The sequence below is a fragment of the Neolamprologus multifasciatus genome, chromosome 8 (genome assembly GCF_963576455.1).
Source record: "Neolamprologus multifasciatus chromosome 8, fNeoMul1.2, whole genome shotgun sequence".
In the NCBI taxonomy this organism is placed as follows: Eukaryota; Metazoa; Chordata; class Actinopteri; order Cichliformes; family Cichlidae; genus Neolamprologus; species Neolamprologus multifasciatus.
In genome coordinates this window covers 6,666,455-6,685,874 of record NC_140446.1, presented here as the reverse complement: position 1 = coordinate 6,685,874, position 19,420 = coordinate 6,666,455, and the positions used below count along the sequence as shown (strand labels likewise).

The 19,420-nt window shown below is 38.8% G+C and overlaps 1 protein-coding gene and 1 pseudogene across 4 annotated transcripts; both read right to left on the bottom strand.

Moving 5' to 3' along the window:
- Positions 1-7,792: 7,792 nt before the first annotated feature.
- On the bottom strand, positions 7,793-10,175 carry LOC146512365 (peroxiredoxin-like 2A; annotated as a pseudogene). The gene is made up of 5 exons (XR_014875814.1): positions 9,905-10,175; positions 9,655-9,746; positions 8,724-8,864; positions 8,380-8,544; positions 7,793-8,253 (listed from the first exon to the last, which is right to left on the bottom strand). The product of XR_014875814.1 is annotated as a peroxiredoxin-like 2A (transcript).
- Positions 10,176-12,280: 2,105 nt separating this feature from the next.
- Positions 12,281-17,916, bottom strand: dydc2 (DPY30 domain containing 2). Of its 3 annotated transcripts, none has more exons than XM_085170871.1 (9): positions 17,732-17,916; positions 17,340-17,502; positions 15,644-15,736; positions 15,220-15,390; positions 14,689-14,982; positions 14,383-14,535; positions 13,932-14,078; positions 13,602-13,754; positions 12,281-13,288 (listed from the first exon to the last, which is right to left on the bottom strand). In XM_085170871.1, the coding sequence occupies exons 2-9, from the start codon at positions 17,484-17,486 to the stop codon at positions 13,259-13,261; spliced, it is 1,188 nt and encodes a 395-aa protein (XP_085026997.1). In that variant the 5' UTR covers positions 17,487-17,502; positions 17,732-17,916; the 3' UTR covers positions 12,281-13,258. The 3 variants fall into 3 exon arrangements, with proteins under 3 accessions (XP_085026997.1, XP_085026996.1, XP_085026998.1); XM_085170870.1 differs by having other exon boundaries at positions 12,281-13,285; positions 13,596-13,754; positions 17,732-17,912; XM_085170872.1 differs by having other exon boundaries at positions 12,281-13,285; positions 13,596-13,754; positions 14,689-14,973; positions 17,732-17,911.
- Positions 17,917-19,420: the final 1,504 nt, after the last annotated feature.

The window sequence follows — 19,420 nt, the reverse complement described above, 5'->3', positions numbered from 1 at the left end:
TTGATAGAGCATGTGGAACATAAAGATCACAGTGAAAGCTGCCACAGTAATTCTCAACATTGCCCAGGTTGTAGCTGCCTCAATTAGTTGTCCAATCTGAATTTTTCTTCGGGCTGCTAGAACCACTGCCAGAATCCAGTCTATTGACTGGTAAACAATTGTCCAAAATGCAGCTGCGACGCTCACAAAGAGTTGATAGAGCATGTGGAACATAAAGATCACAGTGAAAGCAGCTACTGTAATTTGCAGTGTTGCCCACTGTGTAGCTGTCCATATTTGTTGCCTTATAAGAATTTTTCTTCTGGCTTCTTGAGAAATTGCCAGAATCCTGTTTATTGCCCAGTAAACAGTTGTCTGAAATGCAGCTGCGATGTTCACAAAGAGTTGATAGAGAATGCAGAACATAATGATCACAGTGAAAGCTGCTATTGTAATTTTCAGTGTTGGCCACAGTGTAGCTATCAGAATTTGTTGTCCCAATAGAATTTTTCTTCTGGCTGCTTTAAAAACTACCAGAACCCAGTCGGATGCCCAGTAAGCGGTTGTCTGAAATGGACCTGCTGGGGTCTCAAAGAGTGGATAGAACATGTAGAACATGAAAATCACATAGAAAGCAGTCACTGTAAATCTCAACGGTGCACACATTGTAGCTGTGTCATTTTGTTGTTGCATCTGAAATTTTCTTCTGGCTTCTTGAAAAATGACCAGAATCCTGTCTCTTGCCCAATAAAAGGTCCTGACAAATGGGGCTGCGGTGTTCTTAAAGACTTGATACAACATGTAGAATATATAGATCAGAATCATAATTGGAGCTGTAATTCTGGATCCGAGCCATGTTATAGCAGCCTGAGCTCTTCTTCTGGCGGCTTGAAAACCAGCCCCAGTGCTGTGTAGTGTGCTGTAAATAAACCCATTCTCTGTTTCAGGAATTTCCTCATTCTCCGAGGCCATGTCATTTATGGACCAATAGCCAGTGTAGGAAGAATCGGGTTGGGATTCTGATTTTTCTTCTAGTTCATCTTTAAAACTTTCACTGGCAGGTTTCAATGTATGAGTCACAGAAGTGGACTGAATTTCACTCAAATGCGAGGTGACATGGTCATATGGCTTATCAGTAAGACAAGGAAGCATATCATTAGACACAGTTCCTCGTCTAGCCGTGGAATAAATAATTATTGATCTCTCGTGGCTCCAGTAAACTGAGAAGTCATCGTCAGTTGTTGTTCTACTAGTAGAAACAACGGTGACAATTTTTTCCTGGGCCCAGTAAATTGATGCCATTCTTGCTTGACCCATGCTGTCAAAAGGTTTGGTCTTCTCTGAACCCAGGAATTCAATATTTAGCCATTCTCTCTTACTTAGGGCATAAATACTTCTTACAGTTAGCCGTGGGGGTGCACAGGGAGAAAGCTTGAGTCCTGAAATGGCAGAATCCTTTGTTCTGTGCTCAGGTTTCTCTTGCACCATTTCACTGCAAGGGTGCAAACCAATGGAACTGGGTCCATGACTCTCATAGATCACTTCTTCATCATCGTCGTTGCTTCTGACATTTTTTTCTGTCTGAGCCAATGGCTGCACAGATGTATATCGTTCATGAGCTTTTTCAACTATATATGATGCAATATGTGGAAAAATATTTTCCACATTCTCCCAGGCCATGTCATTTATGGACCAATAGCCAGTGTTGGAAAAATCAGGTCGGGGTTCTGATTTTTCTTCTGGTTCATCTTTAAAACTTTCACTGGCAGGTTTCAATGTTTGAGTCGCAGAAGTGGACTGAATTTCACTCAAATGCGAGGTGACATGGTCATATGGCTTATCAGTAAGACAAGGAAGCATATCATTAGACACAGTTCCTCGTCTAGCCGTGGAATAAATAATTATTGATTTCTCGTGGCTCCAGTAAACTGAGAAGTCATCGTCAGTTGTTGTTCTAGTAGAAACAACAGTGACAGTTTTTTCCTGGGCCCAGTAAATTGATGCCATTCTTGCTTGACCCATGCTGTCAAAAGGTTTGGTCTTCTCTGAACCCAGGAATTCAATATTTAGCCATTCTCTCTTATTTAGGGCATAAATACTTCTTACAGTTAGCCGTGGGGGTGCACAGGGAGAAAGCTTGAGCTCTGAAATGGCAGAATCCTTTGTTCTGTGCTTAGGTTTCTCTTGCACCATTTCGCTGCAAGAGTGCAAACCAATGGAACTGGGTCCATGACTCTCATAGATCACTTCATCACCGTCGTTGCTTCTGACATTTTTTTCTGTCTGAGCCGATGGCTGCACAGATGTATATCGCTGCAGAGCTTTTTCAGCTATATACAATGCAATATGTGGAAAAATATTTTCCACAGCATATGTGAGAACCACACCAAGAATAGTGTCCATGTTTGTGGTTGTGCAGTGGCTGAAAGGCACTTGCTCCACTCACTGTTGAAATTTCTAGTTGGACTGCTGTGAGTTCTGATTGCAATTAAAAGTATTTTTTGTTGTCTTCTGGAGCTTGAATAAAGTCCAAGGAGAAGAAAAGGAGGTAAATATACGCCAAACTGTGCATTTGCTTTGAAAGCAGCAGGAAGGAATGATATGAGACTGGAACGTCTTTGGGCTATTTAAGCCTTTAGGGACATCAAAGGAGCAAAGGGTGTGATGTCACCCTCTGTGATGATGACATCACAGACGGTCAAAGCATACACATGCAACATTCCGTGGCTTTAATCCACAGAGAGAAAAACTAAAACCTTCATGTTTTTGAAGTAGTTACATAAGAGAGTTTGTGTTGCCAGTATTTAGGGTTTTTTTTATTTTTTTCTTATACCAGCGATGGTCTCAAAGCTTCTGGTTCTATTGTGCCATAATGGTCACTTTGAAAGTGTGCTGTCCTTTGGATGTTTGCCTTCTCTTCACCCTTCTTTTTTCTCATCCATGTGCTGTACTCATCATCTCTTCTGCTCTCTCCTCCTGTGATGAATACAGTCAGTATGTGTCAGAAAAGCCAAATCTCTAATATCTGATGTGATTATTAGGTTATTATCTCATAGATTTTCTCTGCCTATTTTATACAGTGACCCAATCAAGAAATATCAGCTATCAGAAAAGCAACATTTGAATGGACTATTTCATGCCATAGTCCTATTTGACATTATTTTTTTTTAACTGGGATGTTTTCGTCTACATTTGATTTATTACATACAATTCATTCTCTGTAGTGTCATTAAATATATATTAATACAGCTTGAGCAAGGAACAGAACATAGTATGTCAACCTCTGCATTACATCTTCTTTATTGCATACTTAGACAGATACTCAATTTTGAATAGGAAAATAAGTAATTGACAGTAAAATAAAAATGTCATTAACATTGTCAGTACAACAGAAATACATACAGTACACACACACACACACACACACACACACACACACACACACACACACACACACACACACACATATATATATATGTATTTTTACAAGGTTTTGGCACTGAGGTACAATGTCAGTATTTTATAGACATCAAATATAGAAAATCAACAAATTCGGGATCAATGCAGACACCACCACGGCGCCAGCTGTATAGGCCCAAGACTGAAGCCGGACAAACACTCCCTGATAACGACTGTGATATGACTATTCTCCCCATCCCATGCAAGGCCACCTGGATTGGCTGGAGGACTGTTTACTTAGCCTGATAGGGCGAAGGACGCTGTCTCAGCTGAACTATGGACACGCACACACACACACTTACACTGATAAGCACTCACTCATCTTCCCCCCCCCCTTTTCCAACGCCTTCGATGCTTCTTGTCCCCTGGGAACACGAGGCGGGTCTGGGCCCGCGCTGTAAAAGAGACGGCGCTGTGGAAGGATTGCTGCTGTGTTGCCTGGGATTACTCCTCATCCCCTACCCAACCCTGTGGCTTGTTATGTCTTAATAATGTTGTGGCGTGGACATTCATGTGCTTTTTTTGTGCAGAGGAGTTTTTTTTGTTTCCTGTTCTCGTGCTGTCCTACCATGGAAGCACAGCATGAGTGGAGGTCTCTTTTTTTCCTCTTGTACCTTCCCGTTGTGTGGACATTTCGGTGTTTTTCTGTAACGCTACCAATCTCCGACTTGTAACCCCATGTAATGTTTGTGTCTTGTGTGTAAGGTCGGGGGGGGGGGGGGGGGGGGGGGGTTCCCATTTCGCATCAGGGCAACCTGTGTGTGACAAATAAAGGCTTTCATTCATTCATTCATTCATTCACATAGTAATGAGATCTTTTTAGGGGGAATCATTCATTTCACAGCATATTTCTGTAACCTTTTTCTTACGTGCCTGTGTATGTGCATAGTTTGAAGAGAAAATGGGAACTCTCTGTTAATGGTACTCATGGCCAATTGTTAATTCTCATTGATCAGTGGTGATTGATCAATGTTTCAGTCATTATGCAAATGTCCTGTTTATAAGGTTGAGGAAAGCTACATTGAGACAGAAGATGAGTGAAGAAAGTTTTCTTCCAACCTTTGTCCAGTTTAACAAAATCAACTTTTTGGGATTGCCCTACGGGATGATTGTGGTGACGGACTACTAGTCTATTGCGCGCTGCACAAGTGGGTTTGAATCCCATCCTTGTAGCTGTACTTGGGTCTTAAATCTGTTGGGATGTGGTGAATTACATCCTGGGTCACTTCTGTTATAGTTCAAAGATCAAACACAGGAAGATATCTCAGTGTCTCTGCTGAAGAAAAAAAAACATGACCTCATGCACAAATGAAATCACTGCAAATTAAATGAACTAAAGGCTTGGAGGTGTTTACTACTCTCATAATATTTATAATTATACCTTCATGTCGACATACACTTGAAATATTACATTAAATATTTGTATTATTTTTCTAAATAATACTGAAGTCATTGTTTCTCTTCCATAGAAGTGAGGTGTAGATGATGCTTTAGACAAAGCGGTGACTGTGGTGTGAGTGCAACTGTGGTGTTTGTGCGGGTCACATGACTGAATCTTACTGGCAAACTTCTGTGAGAAAATGAACATAAAAATTGATTTAACGCAAAAGTTAGCCCAACATCATCACTTTAACAGACTAATGAAGAAGCTTCTTGAATGTCACAAATTTCAGTGGAATAAAAACTGGTCTGCTGATCTGGTAAAGCTGGGCTAAAATTTGGGTCATGGTTATGGTTGATATTCCCAACGTCACACAGTTAGTACTGCCACTGTAACTTAGTGTTCACAAACCTGAGGTCAATGCCTCAAAGAAGCTTGGTAGAAAAAAGGGAAAAAAAAACTTTGCTTCATAAATTACTGGATTATTTCATCTCTGAAAAGCAAAACAATCAGAAGGAAAAAAAAAGTTTTAAACTGCTTACCACTCAAGGCCACATTAAGGACATAACATATGACCAGAGTGAAGAAAAACACTATCTCCCTGTAAGGATCACAAGTTATTAATATATAATTGGTTGTTTGGTGCCTTTTTTCTCTTACTTTAACCACATTTTGGAAGCTTTTTCATAGCATTTAATGTCATCACAGGGAAACTAGTAATGATTGTGTGGACATGTTTTTGAGAAATCCTTAATCAATTGTCCTCAACCACTGTGAATCTCTGGTGAACAACTTTTCTTTTTCTCTTGCTTTATCAAAATGTCAAATGTAAGATAAAGATTCTACTTTTAGCAAAGCTCAGACCTGCTCTGTCATTTTTGGGTTTTTTATGTTTTGTCTTTGCATTCTTACAGCTGTGTTTTTATGTATCATCTTATACTGCAATGATCGTACCGTATGTATATCTGTATGTTTATTCCTGAACTCCTGCTAGACGACTGGTTCAATCTTCATGAAACTTACCCCATAAGCTGGTTTCAAATTGTTAGTTAATATGTTTTCCTTCAAATTCTCAACTGTAATGGTCCAAAGTTACCAACGGTTTGGCAGAAACAGTCTGTAGGGGAGGTTTTTGTTTGATGTGTGGAATAATATGAAGTAAGTGAAAATTCTAGAAAACTTTTACAGAACAGACAAATGATCATTTTACATAATAAAAATCAAAAGACAAGCATATTCTCTGATGACAAGAGAGATAAAAGTCAAGTGTAAAACCAAAATCCATTACTAAACATCTGAAAAACATCAGAAAATAACCACACTGGTCCGGCCGGGTCAAGTCAAACGATGATTTAATGAACACACGCGTGGGAGATGGACACCATACAGCAGACAGCATCAGATCTCAAAATGGTGGAGCCTTGATCAAACTCTTATAGCCTCTAGTGGCCCCCACCTAATCATAAAAGCCTAAACATTCACATTCTTTCTCACACACAGCGCCTAAGCTACGACCTTGGCTCCCTGTTTATCTGCTCCTGCTGAGATGGGGCAGTCTGCTCTGTTCTCTTCTAACCAGACAAATAAGGCGATGACTTTCTGCAAACAGTATTTTCTTATAACTCAGCAGTATAATGCATCATAAAACAATATCATTCATTCACAATAAATCAACAGTCTAATATAATGCAAATCAGTTTACCAAATGTAATAGTTATCACCTTCTTCTAATTCAGGAGCATAATGCAAACTAAAACTACATAATAATTCACAATCTTTAATTAGGGGTCTAACATGGCATAAAATAATATTATAATCCGACACTCGCTACCAGAGCCACAGATCCACTCCTCAAAGCATATACAATGCATTTTATTTAGATTTTGGGTAATGTTTGGTTTTTAAATAGACAGTAGACCCCTAACTTACTTGATATTCTTTTTTTCCCCAAACATTTCTCCCCTTAAGTTCTTCAGACAAGAACAGGGGGGTGAACATTTGTGTGAATATTAGGGTAACCAGTTCCTCCAGTGAGAGGGTTCTGACTTTATCCAGAATAAGCTAAAGTTGCTACAGGTAAAGAGACACATTAAACACATCCCCTTTCAGGATTTAAGAAAGCTGAATGGGAACAGAGAGAAAAGTCAGTCATCTCAAGATGGATAAAAGACTTCTTTTGAGAAACAAAATACTAAAAGGTAAGCCTAATCCAACAATACAGCACATCAAAATACAAATTAAATAACAAATCCAGAATCCCTGCATAATTAAAACAGACTTAAGTAAAACTCCAGTTTCTAAAGAGCAAATTTAACATTTCATGTCTGAAGACAATATTTTTGCATTTTATTCTGGCAATGTACCCCCTCAATGGTGTTTTTCCAAAAGGTACAGATGCCTACACCCAAAACTAAATTTATAAGACTATAACACTGTGTAGCAAGGCTGTATCTAACCAATGCTTTTTAATGTTTGAGTTTCATAAGTTTGATTTTTTTCCCCCAAATCTCCCAAGCTTATCCAGTAGATCAGGTTGTGTAACCTGTTTTGTAATTGGTTTCTAAAACCAACACAAGTAGATTACAAAACATGTTTTAAAGGACCACAGCCTTCATGTCAAGTCAAGCTCATGTCCCTCTAGGCAGATGAATATCTGCAGTAAACTAGAATGCTCATATTTTATAGTCTTAATAAAAATGTTAAGGGAAAAAATTTTTTTCTTCTGGATGTTGCTCTAAGTATTTCTGAACACAAGACTCAAAGATGCTTTCTGAACTGTGCTTCTTGCAAAGTTAAAGTACAAAGTGACTTTGATAGTTCTCATAACTTAATAAGAGAGCACTCAACAGGAAATAAGACTTGTCCTAGATTATGATCTTTGCTCTGAAAATAGTTCCACCCTCCACCCACCCTGGTATCAGTCCAGCTACTGAATAACTTCAATGCATAGAGAAAAAACAAAAAGAACAAATCTGCTGAGCACCGAAATGTATTTTATTGTTCAAAAGATTAGCCTCATTACTTCCAGGACAGCATAGTGGTATCAGAGTTTTAAGAAAATGAGCATTAAGCATCAGGTCTGCTTCTTCTATAGAGTTTAAAGACAGGCCATCATTAACACACTCAGACTCTTAAAAACAGTCATACTGCAAAATGCATCCTTATCTTAAAGAGACAGGCAAACTATCAAATGCACAAATTTCCTCATTTGAAAGAAATTTTGTCTATACCATATATTTAGACAAAGCTGTAGATTTTATGTTATCTGAAAGGTGTTTGTTAATTTTATGAGATGTTCAAAACACGAGTAATACAAAGAATTATTTCTTCTCCAAAGACTGTAGTTCCCGTGGTATTTTTCTGACAGCTTGGAGGACATCTTCAATGTTGACTTTATCTCCAAACTCAATCTCTCTGTGTTCCAAAAGTATTCCCTGCAGGACAAACAGACAAGAGATACTAAACATTTTCTAGTATGATGGTTTTACTCTTCTTAAGAAATTTGTATTGCAATATTTTAGAACCATTCCAATGACATTGGATTAATGTGAAATTTTTACCTGCTGTTCTTGCCCAATGACAAAGACCCCACCAAGGACAAAACCCTCTCCAAGAACATTTCCCACGAAGCCATTCCTGTAAGCCCTTACGCCATTCCTCCACACTCCAACACGCAGGAATGCCAGGAGACCCAGCTTCCGCTCACGAGGCCCATAAAAACGTCTCTGCAAGCATATCAGAATGCTTGGTTAATTCATGCAGAGCTAAAGGGATTTTTCCACACACCCTAAATGGGTCCAAGTGTATTTGGAAGCAGTTATGCTTAAAAACAGGCCAAATGTAGTTTGCAGATAACTTTTGACCATGGTAGAACAGTTCATTAGAGGAAAATAATAAAGTTTACCTTTTCATCCAAGAAGACTTCCCCATCAAAGTATGGCCTGAAGTTCTTGACCTCTGTGCCGACATCTTCCTTTACAACAGCGTACAGAGGAATCCCGAGTTCATCCAGCTGAGGTTTCAGAGAGGACAGCTCTGCAGCTTCCTGCAGCCAAAGAGCATTAAGAATCTTAATGGCTAGCAACTGCAGTTACAAACGGAAAGGTACAATTGAGGGGTCATGTTGTATTCATTTTATGCACACGGCCCATATTTTGTGTGGTAAACAGGGATTGTGGAACAGTACTTTATTGTATTATTACAAGAGGATTATGACTTTCTGTTAATTCAACAATCTAAATACTTATTTGACCACACTTAATTTTCAGGCCAATTTCATGTAATAGAGCCAAGTCAGGTGGATGCACTGCAATTATGTGCCCTCTCTGACAGGGGAAAATAAAATATACTGAGACACTTCTGGGGGAGAGGTGAGCTACTGATTTACATATACATCCTCATGGCTTTTATAGCTTAAATTTAGAGGATTATAACCACACCAGGTTAAAATACTCCAGAACTACCTCAGATTTATGCTATGCAAATCCACACTCAAGAGTTCAAGTTACAAGAGGCAGACATAGTTGTAGAGTATGTAGGTACTTTATATGAAGACTGAACTTCACAGCATTTGAGAGCCACTTTGCACCTCCAGTGCAGACATTTTCATAGTTTGTATCATTTTAATCACCATACCTGAACTGACACCAAATGTTTTATGTTGTATAAGTTATCCATTCCCTTATTCATTCCCCTATGTTGCCTTTTGGTTACAATTGACAAGAAATGGAAAATATGTGTATGGCAAACATTCTCTTTTGTGTAGCAGGCAAAACCAAAGGGCTTAAAGTAATAAGCCAATAGTTTATGATAGCCAACTGTCACTGGAACAATACCTCTCTGCACAAAAATCATCCAGGACGCCGGACTGCCATGATAACTGCTCCAGACTTTTCCCACAGAGACTTGGCTTTGAACGTCTTTATTTCTAAGGAAAGAGATTAGGTGAAAGGGTAAAAGTTTAGCAACAGGCTAACAAATCGTAACAATGCGCAACAAATCCCAGGTGGGATGGAAAAACGATTTTAAAACAAACTATTTTTTATAATTACATGGTTTCTTTGGGTAAACGCAGATATGACTCACCTCCCTTCGTGGTCTTGAGTTCAGCCTCCTCTAAATATTTGAGAGTTGCTACCAGCGGCGGTGTGAGAAATCTGTCAGTGACGAAATTCATTACACCGGTAACGAGGCCACCGACAGTGGCCAAAACATTGGTTACGAGTTCCATTACAGCCTCTTTTTTGCAGCCCGTTCTTGATTAAAGCATCTCAGCTCCGCTGTTGTTGCACACTGTCGACCGCGCCGCGTTCAAACGCGCATTTAAATTCCAACTGCAGCTGATCTGCCAGCGTTCGCCAAACCCAGCCTCTCTTGGGTGCAGATACTGATCAGATTGAATACAGCTGTATTTCATCAGCGACGAGAAGGGGAACGCAGATGCGGAAACATTCAATACAAACCAGTCATTAGCTGTGTCCCAATTCAGGGTCTGCACGCTTGAAGTACGCATTTTAAGTGTGATTACGTCACCGCCACGCGACGACGGCTGTCCCAATTCGAAGTGTACTTCAAATGCATACTCCAAATGCGCCGTCGATTTCCCCAAATATCAAGCACGCTTCGTGGTCCCATATATCCCACAATTCATAGCGCAGCGGTGGGTGTGGATAATTTTGCCGCAAAATACGGCAGAAGGGAGCGGCAAGAGTGAACTGTCAAAAGTAAGTACTGAATATGACGTCACTTATTTATGTGCGAATGTTTAATAACGAAGAACATTAAAACATTGCTGTTGGCCACATGCTGGCAAAGTTGTGTGACATTAGTGATGTTTGTACTATCAGCGTTAACTTAGTTGTAAAGCCTTATATATATATATATTATATATATTATATATATATAATATATATATATTATATATATATATATATTATATATATATATATATATATATAATATATATATATATATATATTATATATATTATATATATATAATATATATATATATATTATATATATATAATATATATATATATATAATATATATATTATATATATATAATATATATATATATATATAATATATATATATTATATATATATAATATATATATATTATATATATATAATATATATATATATATATTATATATATATAATATATATATATATATTATATATATATATATATATATATATATTATATATATATATATATATATATATAATATTGGCCATATTATATTTACATTACCACAGTGAGATGATTTTAGTCTCATGAACAACATGAGCTAATTGTTATTTACTAACTACTCTTGAAATAACTGTTCGGTACAGAAATGAAGCCCAACAATCATGTTTTACAGTCCTGTGGTCTCAGCCTCAGATACTCAACTAGTCAAAGTGATGTCATGACAAAAATGAATGACCAACAAAACATTTTTTCTCCTTCATTTCTGTCAAACAAAGCTGTATGTAACGTTTCTCGTGGTTAGTATCATGGTTGCTAGGCAACCTGAACAGCGCGACGAAGGCTAGACCGTCCCATTTCACAAGCCTCTCACTTCCGCACTTCTCGTACTTATAGTATGCACGTACGTAGTATGCATAGTGCGTGTACTCCAAGCGTGCAGACCCTGAATTGGGACACAGCCACATGCACCAAACTTTGCCCTCCTCCTCCTCCAGGCTAAAGGTCATTCAACAGCCTGGAAACTGCAGCGTCATCCAGTCGAAATGCCAGCCATGACGAAAATTACTTTGCACGCTTACACAATCAAGCATTTCTATAACAGGATCAATAAAAGCTCATGCAAACTTATATTATCATTACTACTAAAAAAGCTAGTTACAGTTTCAGCGATTGTCTGCTCTAATGTGGGTTGATCGGAGCTGGCATGGCCCTGACTTATCGGAGAAATAACAGAGCGGAACCGGCTGTTCAAACCCCCCCAAAGCTGCCCGCTGGAATCGAAGCGACGGGACGAGTCGCGACCTCTCACAACGAACGCAGCATGGTTAACACCTTGGAGACGCTTACGGCTTCTGTGAAGGCTCAAAACAACACCATTGAGCGTATGGTGGGATACATCAGAGAGGGCCCTGCTCAAAATGAGAACCTTGAGCGAAAGCTGGATCACATCACAGAACGGATCAGTTCTGCAGTTGTGAGGTCTCAGAATCAAAAGAATGATAACACCACGGATCAGAAGTTTGATACCATCATGGGGAGGCTCGCGGCTCTCCAACGGGAGATAGAGAGACCAGTTTCAGAGTGTTAAAAAGATCAGCTTTGAAAATTCTCAATAAATCAACAAATTCGGGATCAAATGCAGACACCACCACGGCGCCAGCTGTACAGGCCCAAGGCTGAAGCCGGACAAACACTCCCTGATAACGACTGTGTGATGACTATTCTCCCCATCCCATGCAAGGCCACCTGGATTGGCTGGAGGACTGTTTACTTAGCCTGATAGGGCGAAGGACACTGTCTCAGCTGAACTATGGACACGCACACACACACACTTACACTGATAAGCACTCACTCATCTCCCCTTCCCTTTCCAACGCCTTCGATGCTTGTTACCTCCTGGGAACACGAGGCGGGTCTGGGCCCGCGCTGGCGAGTCGGCGCAGTGGCAGGATGTCTGCTGTGTTGCCTGGGATTACTCCTCATCCCCTACCCATCCCTGTGGCTTGTTATGTCTTCATAATGTTGTGCTGTGAACATTCATGTGCTTTTTTTGTGCAGAGGAGTTTTTTTGTTTCCTGTTCTCGTGCTGTCCTACCATGGAAGCACAGCATGAGTAGGGGTCTCTTTTTTTCCTCTTGTACCTTCCCATTGTGTGTACATTTCAGTGTTTTTTTCCGTAACTGCCGATCTCCGACTTGTAACCCCCAATGTAATGTCTGTGTTATATGTGTAAGGTCGGGGGGGGGGTGTCTCATTTTACTGCAGGGCAACCTGTATGTGACAAATAAAAATTCTGATTCTGAAGAAGCAGACTATCACATTAAAGGTTTTCTTTATTCGCTTGTATGTCACTCCACATCCCGTTAGCTCTGCACAAAGTTTGAGTTAAGGTTGATTTTAAATTCACCTGCTAAAAAAAAAAAAGGGGGGGGGGGCAGTTTATGTGGAATCACTTAATCTCAGTTTAACATGTGGATGTGCCATTGGGATTTCTGACACTGCAACGTGACTGGAAGCCAACTGTGCTACTTACACAAGTGTGATGTGGAAACAAGCACGTGGACTGGGTTGTTTTCATAACTTTTAAAAATGTCTAGAGGGGATCTTTAACGCTATGCAAAAACAAAAAGGACAAATGAATAAACAATAATAAATTATGTTGGCTCACTATTTATTGTGTATTTTCTTATTAGTAACCATTTATGATTTCAGCTTCGGTAAAAGCTCGGACATGTGATATGATCAAGCTTGGTCTTCTTCCTCATCTTGGTCCTGAAAAGCAAACAAAGCTGAGTTACAAATTAATCAGTTTTAAGTAAAAAAATATATATATCACATTTGTCAGAATATAGATGTAGACATTGGTTCTCAAACACGGAGACAATGGAAATGGTCCCTAAATGACCAGAGAGTGGGAATGATATTCCAATGATTTAGAAAAAAATTATATGATCATGCTATATTTTATTTCACTAAAATTGAAACTGGATATTTTGTAATTGCTAGAAACCAAACATATTTGCCGGGTGCTCGCAAGAAAAAGTTTGAGAACCAATAGATGAGTAACGCATTCACTCAGGTCAACCTCCTGGGAGTCTTCCTCGTCGGACGGAGACTTTTCAGGTTCCTCTTGTGAACTCTCAGGTTCCCCGTGCTGCATCATTTCCTCTGCTGTTACCTCAACCTCAGCTGGAGGTGAGGAATCAGTGCTTTTGCTCTCCGGTTCTTCATCACCTGCCTGAGGCCAGAAAAGTTCTGGTTAAGCCTTGTTTTATTATTTCCAGCTTTTGAACAGACCTTTGATTCTGAAACCCAAAAGGGCTGCTTCCCCTGGGCAAATTTTCTACTTCAATGTTTAAAAAATGAGCAAAGTATTAAAGGGAAACATTGTGGATTCAAAAGAAGGACATGCCACCTTTTCTTGGTCCAGGAGAATTCCTGATTCCTGTGCCTCCTGTTCAGATTCAGATGTCTTCTCAGGTTCGATGTTCTCACTCTGTGGAGCTGAAGCTGGCTCCACTTGGATGGCATCTTCAGGTTTGCCAGTTTCTTCTTCATGGGCCTTATGGTAAATGAAAAGTAAAGCAGATTAGATTATGGAGAACATAATAATTCTGTGTTTCTACCTGTGCTCAGTCTGACTGTGTTGTCTCAGAAAACTCTTGCTCGTCTCATCTTTATTTGTGTTCCTTGTCTCCTCTGTCCTCCTCTGGCCTGAACTTTAACTCATCTTCAAATCTACCTCACCACTCTGCTGATCTGTCCTTCATCTTTTCTTGTACTTGAGCCTGCACCTCTTGCCTCTTCGATCTGAATATGTGCCAAACTGAATCCTCAACGCACAGTCTGCATTTCACCCGCTTCACCTTTTCTGTGTTGTGAGAGTCAAGGTCAGGAGGACTTTGCTTGCTGTATTGATCTTCTGTTTCATTTGATTTTGAATCACTGCCATCTTGTGTGAGAGTTGACTGTAGTGGGCCAGTCTTCTCAGGTTCAGCACTTTCAGATTGATCAACCTCCTGCAAAGCAGATAAGAGCCACAATTATTAACTAAACTATTTTAGCACCACAACCAAAATCAAGTTGTGCCATTTCTTTCTTCACAGTGTTTGACCCCTGTTTAACGATATTTCTTACATTATCCAGGCAAATACGACAAAATTTCTCCTGACCTTATCCTCATCTTGGTCACCTTCCTTCTCTTCCTTTTGGCTGGTAATTCCTTCCTTCTCCTCCTCTTCAGTTTTTTCCTCAACACTATTCGTACTTGGCTCTATTTCTGTTTTTTCTTCTATTTGCTCCATCCTTGTCTCCACTTCAGTTTTTTCATCAGGCTTCTCTTCAAACTCCTCTTTGACCTCTGTGCCCTGCCCCTCAGATAGGTAAGAATGACTGGCCTCTGCAGGTTTTCCTTCAGGTGGCTCTGGACTGGTTGCTGCTTTATCTGTGATGTCCACCTGGCAGATCTCAAACCATTTATAGTCAGTGATTTGTAGTTTATTTCAAAAACCATACGATGCAAGTCATGCAGTTTTAGAGTGAGCTTGGTAGACTGACCCATCACCAAAGAAAAAAAACCCAGAAGCACTCATGGCTCAAAACCAAAAACCACAGAAATGAAAGCGACCGTAACAGACAATCAGAAAATATCACAGAGATTGCCACCACCTCCAGAGGCACTCATATTTTTTAATTCTTATCACCTCCTTTTCAGTGACATTTTCCTGCACTTCAGTTTGGCGATCTTCTGCGCCTTGCTGGTTTTCCAGATTGGGTGTGTTTGATTTCTCATCTTGTACGGGTTTGCTGTCCTCCACTTCTCCTATTGTGGCTGCGGTGGGTGCTTCAGAATCTGTGGGCTTGTTCTCAGAGAGCTGTCGATGTGTTTATGTTATATGCTTTTAAACGATTTGCTTAAAAGTATTTTGGAGTAATTGGAAGCAAGTGGAGAGGATTGAAACGAAAATAAGCAACTGGTCATTTTAAAGGATAACAGGAGAAATAAGAAAACATCTCAATACATACTAATTTTTTAAAATTTGATGTAAGAAACACAAGCAAATGTTTGGTTAGATTTAAGTTTTGTGTTTTACAAGTAGTTTGCGACTCCTCCCAGGTCTCACTGACCTTTCGCTCCTCCTCCCTTAGCTTCGCCTGGTGTAACTCCTCCTCTCTGGCTTTTGCCTGCTCTTTCTCCAGGAGTGCCAGTTTGGCCTTTTTCTACAAATAAAATTGTGGTTACAACAAAGACGCTTCTAACTATGCTTACATAGCTTACAAAAGCTTTCACCTAGACCTTTTAATCCTTGTAATCCTAAAGTGGCTGTAGATCTCTATAGGCATGCAGGGATCTGTTGGTACTTTCTGAGTCAAGGTAAAAAGGTCACTGGGTTTTTGTTACCTTGGCTTTTAATTTTTCAGCCTGATAAGCTTAGACTGTCTAAGCCTCTTTTATCCTTTATATCAGCCCTTAAAGCCTATGTAAGGACAGAGGCTTTAAGGCTCTAGTAGTGTGAGCAGAAATAGTTTCACTGCTCACACTTTAACAGCCAGTGGAAGCTTCCAAGAGCTAATCATCTGTTTCATTGTCAGCTGTTGTTTACTACAACACTTTTGTAGTTATTATGGTGCTAATTTAACTATTTGGATTCTGTTTAATACCGTATACTGCCACATAAGGCTGATGAATGCTAATAGTGCGACACTGTAAAATACTCCAAGTGTTCACTCCACTGAAAATAATTTAGATTTGAGCACTTGTAGCTTCTTAAACAAGTGACACTAATGCTTATTGTTAGTTACAGAACACAAAGACATAGTTGACTTTAAATTGTGACACTTGGAGTGGGAATAAAATTGACTCAAAATACTTTGAGGGCTTCTAAGTTGGACAGTTTTCAGATTATAAAGGTCAAATTTAAGTTACAAAGTACAAAGAAAGAGAAAAGAACCCCCCCACATGTCCCAATGTAAGGAAATTAATTTTTCCAAATTTTCCAAGTTTATCAACCGAGGCTGAGAACAATACAACTAACAGTGGTAGGACAAATACAAAACAATGAGTTATAAATGTTAACGGAATCTTCAGTGTCTTTTGTCTAAAAAGACGAATAATTAATTTCCAGTTTTAAAAATTGTGAAGATGTCACCAAGCCAAACATCCATATCAAAACAGACAGCAGATCTGCATTAACGCAGTACTTTTATTTCAAAATAGTATTGCTTCTGATGATCACACCAAGCATTATATTTTGTAAGTTAATGGTGTTGCACCTGTCATCATACAGCACAGAGCTGGTCTCCTAAACACGATATGGACAGAACCACAGCAGCTCAGCCACAGAGCAAGAGTCACCAACACTATGGGTTAGTAACTGCAGAGGTCTAAGCTAGACCTTTGGCGTTAACAGCACTAAAACCACAATTTAACTCCCAAACTTACAAGGTTGTCATTCACGTACGCTGCACTGTGACAAAGACTGCGCCTCATATTAGACAATAAGTTGTGCATGCTACCCCCTACTGACAGGACAACAAAACAGCGACTATTATCAGGGATTTTTTTTCTTCCACGATGCCGATTCTCAATTTAAAAAAAAAAAAAAATTGTTTCTTAGTGGCATCGATCATACTCTTGAGTCTCCAATACTTATAACAAATAACCAGAAATATATGCAAAAATTAGATCTGTCTGGCTTTCCCCCCTATTAATGCCCCGATTTACTCATCTTTTGATTCAGGTATTTTTTCTGACTGTGTTGTCATAAAATAGCATGACTTGTAAACTGTAACAGGTGCAGTAATGAATAAAAGAAGAGCTCACCTCTGTTTGGTATTTACGGTTTGAGCTGTACTTGTAAAGCCAGTGAGCCAGATACAGGATCGGGTTCACAGGTCGCTGCTCGACCACTTCAGCCAGGCCGTCCGCCAGGCACTGACCCAGGTTTCTTTTTAAATACTCCGAGTCCATGCTTATGTTTTCCTGTCTGAATAGCGAAAAACATCATTATATTAACAACTAAAGTGATAAACGCATGTATCACTTTTAATAAACAGCAAGTAGCGTCGGAACAGGAAGTTTCCTAGCAAATAAAACATTTCGGTCGTTTTTTTTTTTTTTTTTTTTTTTTCTGTTAGCGGTTAGACTAAGTGTTTTTCACTTCTGTTTTATAAATGTTAGTTTCACACAGTAACTAAAAGACAAGACAAACAAACCTATTTCTTCCTGAAAGTCCGTGTGTAGTGGTTAGGGCTCCATGGTAACGGTGTCACATTATTAATCTTCCCCTCAGTGTTTTGAATTAGCCAACTTCTGACTGCTACTGCTCTACATACCGCAAGTGTATTCTCCCAGTACCTATACTGATATTTTTAACCTATAACTGCAGCTTATGCAGTAGAGAACAGTGTGTTATGATTTATGAGTTAATCATCGTACATTTGCAAATTGAACACATTTTAACCACGTCACGAAACGCGTATCTGGAATTGTAGAAAATCTGTAAATGTACCTGTCTCTAAGGTACCACGAGCCAACTTCTGTAGTTTAAATGTGTTATAGGCTATAAATAAAAATATGTATGTGACAGCCAACACAAAATGGTTTAGACATTTTTCATAGTGCTTGTTTGAGGTGTTTTTTTCTTTTCTTTTTAATTTTCTAAAAATAATTTATTTAATACAGTTCAGTGGGCTGACCTCAGAGGATAGAAACTGAATATCGATTTTACACGAGTATGGATCTGATAACAATACCAGAACTGGCATCAATACAATCGATATCAATACTCTGTTTCTTTCATCGTTTCTTTTATTTGCTGTAAAAGAATTAAGTAAATATCTGCAGCTACAGTTTTACTTCATAAAGAAAATGTATAATACATAAGGATAGGTACAAAATATAGAGAAACATAGAGTTGTGTGAAAAAGTATTTGCCTGCCTTCTTTTCTTTTCTTTTCTTTTCTTGTACATTTGCCACATTTCCATGTTTCAGATCATTAAATGATTAAACTAAAATATATTGAAGAGTTATGACTTTCCTGTCACTGTTCACTGTAATCCTGTACTTTGCAATTAGAAAACACTTTGGTGACTAAACTCAATTATTCATAGATAACAATTCTACAAAATAATAGTAAAAATAATAAAAACATAATTCAAAAGAAAAAAATGTAAATATCAAGATGAAGCCATATACACCAAGAAACATGAAATGTCCTGAAAACATTATATATAACTGTGACATTAACGAGCATTTAATAAGTACATTATATTTCTGATAATGTGCAGCAACCTAAAACTTAGCTACTTAGATGCATATCTGCACATTTCAGACATTGAAATTTGAGTTCAGTTGCAATGCATAGATAAATGCAATTGCATTTATCTATGCGTTTCACTCAGACAAAATACAGACAAACATTTTGAATTCTGTATGGTGATCTAATCATCCGGTAAGAATGTGACTCAGGTACCTTTATGATAATTCAAATGGCTTCTCAGACCAGTAACATTAAGTAACATTGCAAGAAGAGAGAAGTCAGACCTCTCTCTCTTGGCTGAACAGCTCCCTCTGAACACCAGACCCAGTGCAGAGGACTGAACATGAGAGGCTTTTTTTTTAAACATATAATGCTATATATGTAAAGGTTTCCAGGAGTTTAATTTACTGAATGCTTTATTTAAAAGCATTCTTGTTTTAGTGACTCTGATCATAATGTTTCATGGAATAACCCTGCTGGTTCCTATTTTGGTACAAACAGCTTTGCCTTTAATAATTAGTTAAATAAAGACACTTCCCATTTTGCAACCATAATAAAACGCTTTTGTCTGCAACGCACAGCTGTGCAAGGCAGCAAAGCCACTTTGTGAGTTTCGAGAAATGAAATCTGCAGAGAAATGAA

Coding starts and splice junctions, on each gene's coding strand:
- dydc2 (XM_085170870.1), bottom strand. CDS start 17,486: ATGGACTCGGAGTATTTAAAAAGAAACCTGGGTCAGTGCCTGGCGGAC. Junction 14,983..15,219: donor AAAATGTCACTGAAAAGGAG/GTGATAAGAATT, acceptor AAATGGTTTGAG/ATCTGCCAGGTGGACATCAC. Junction 14,536..14,688: donor GTGACCAAGATGAGGATAAG/GTCAGGAGAAAT, acceptor TCTGCTTTGCAG/GAGGTTGATCAATCTGAAAG.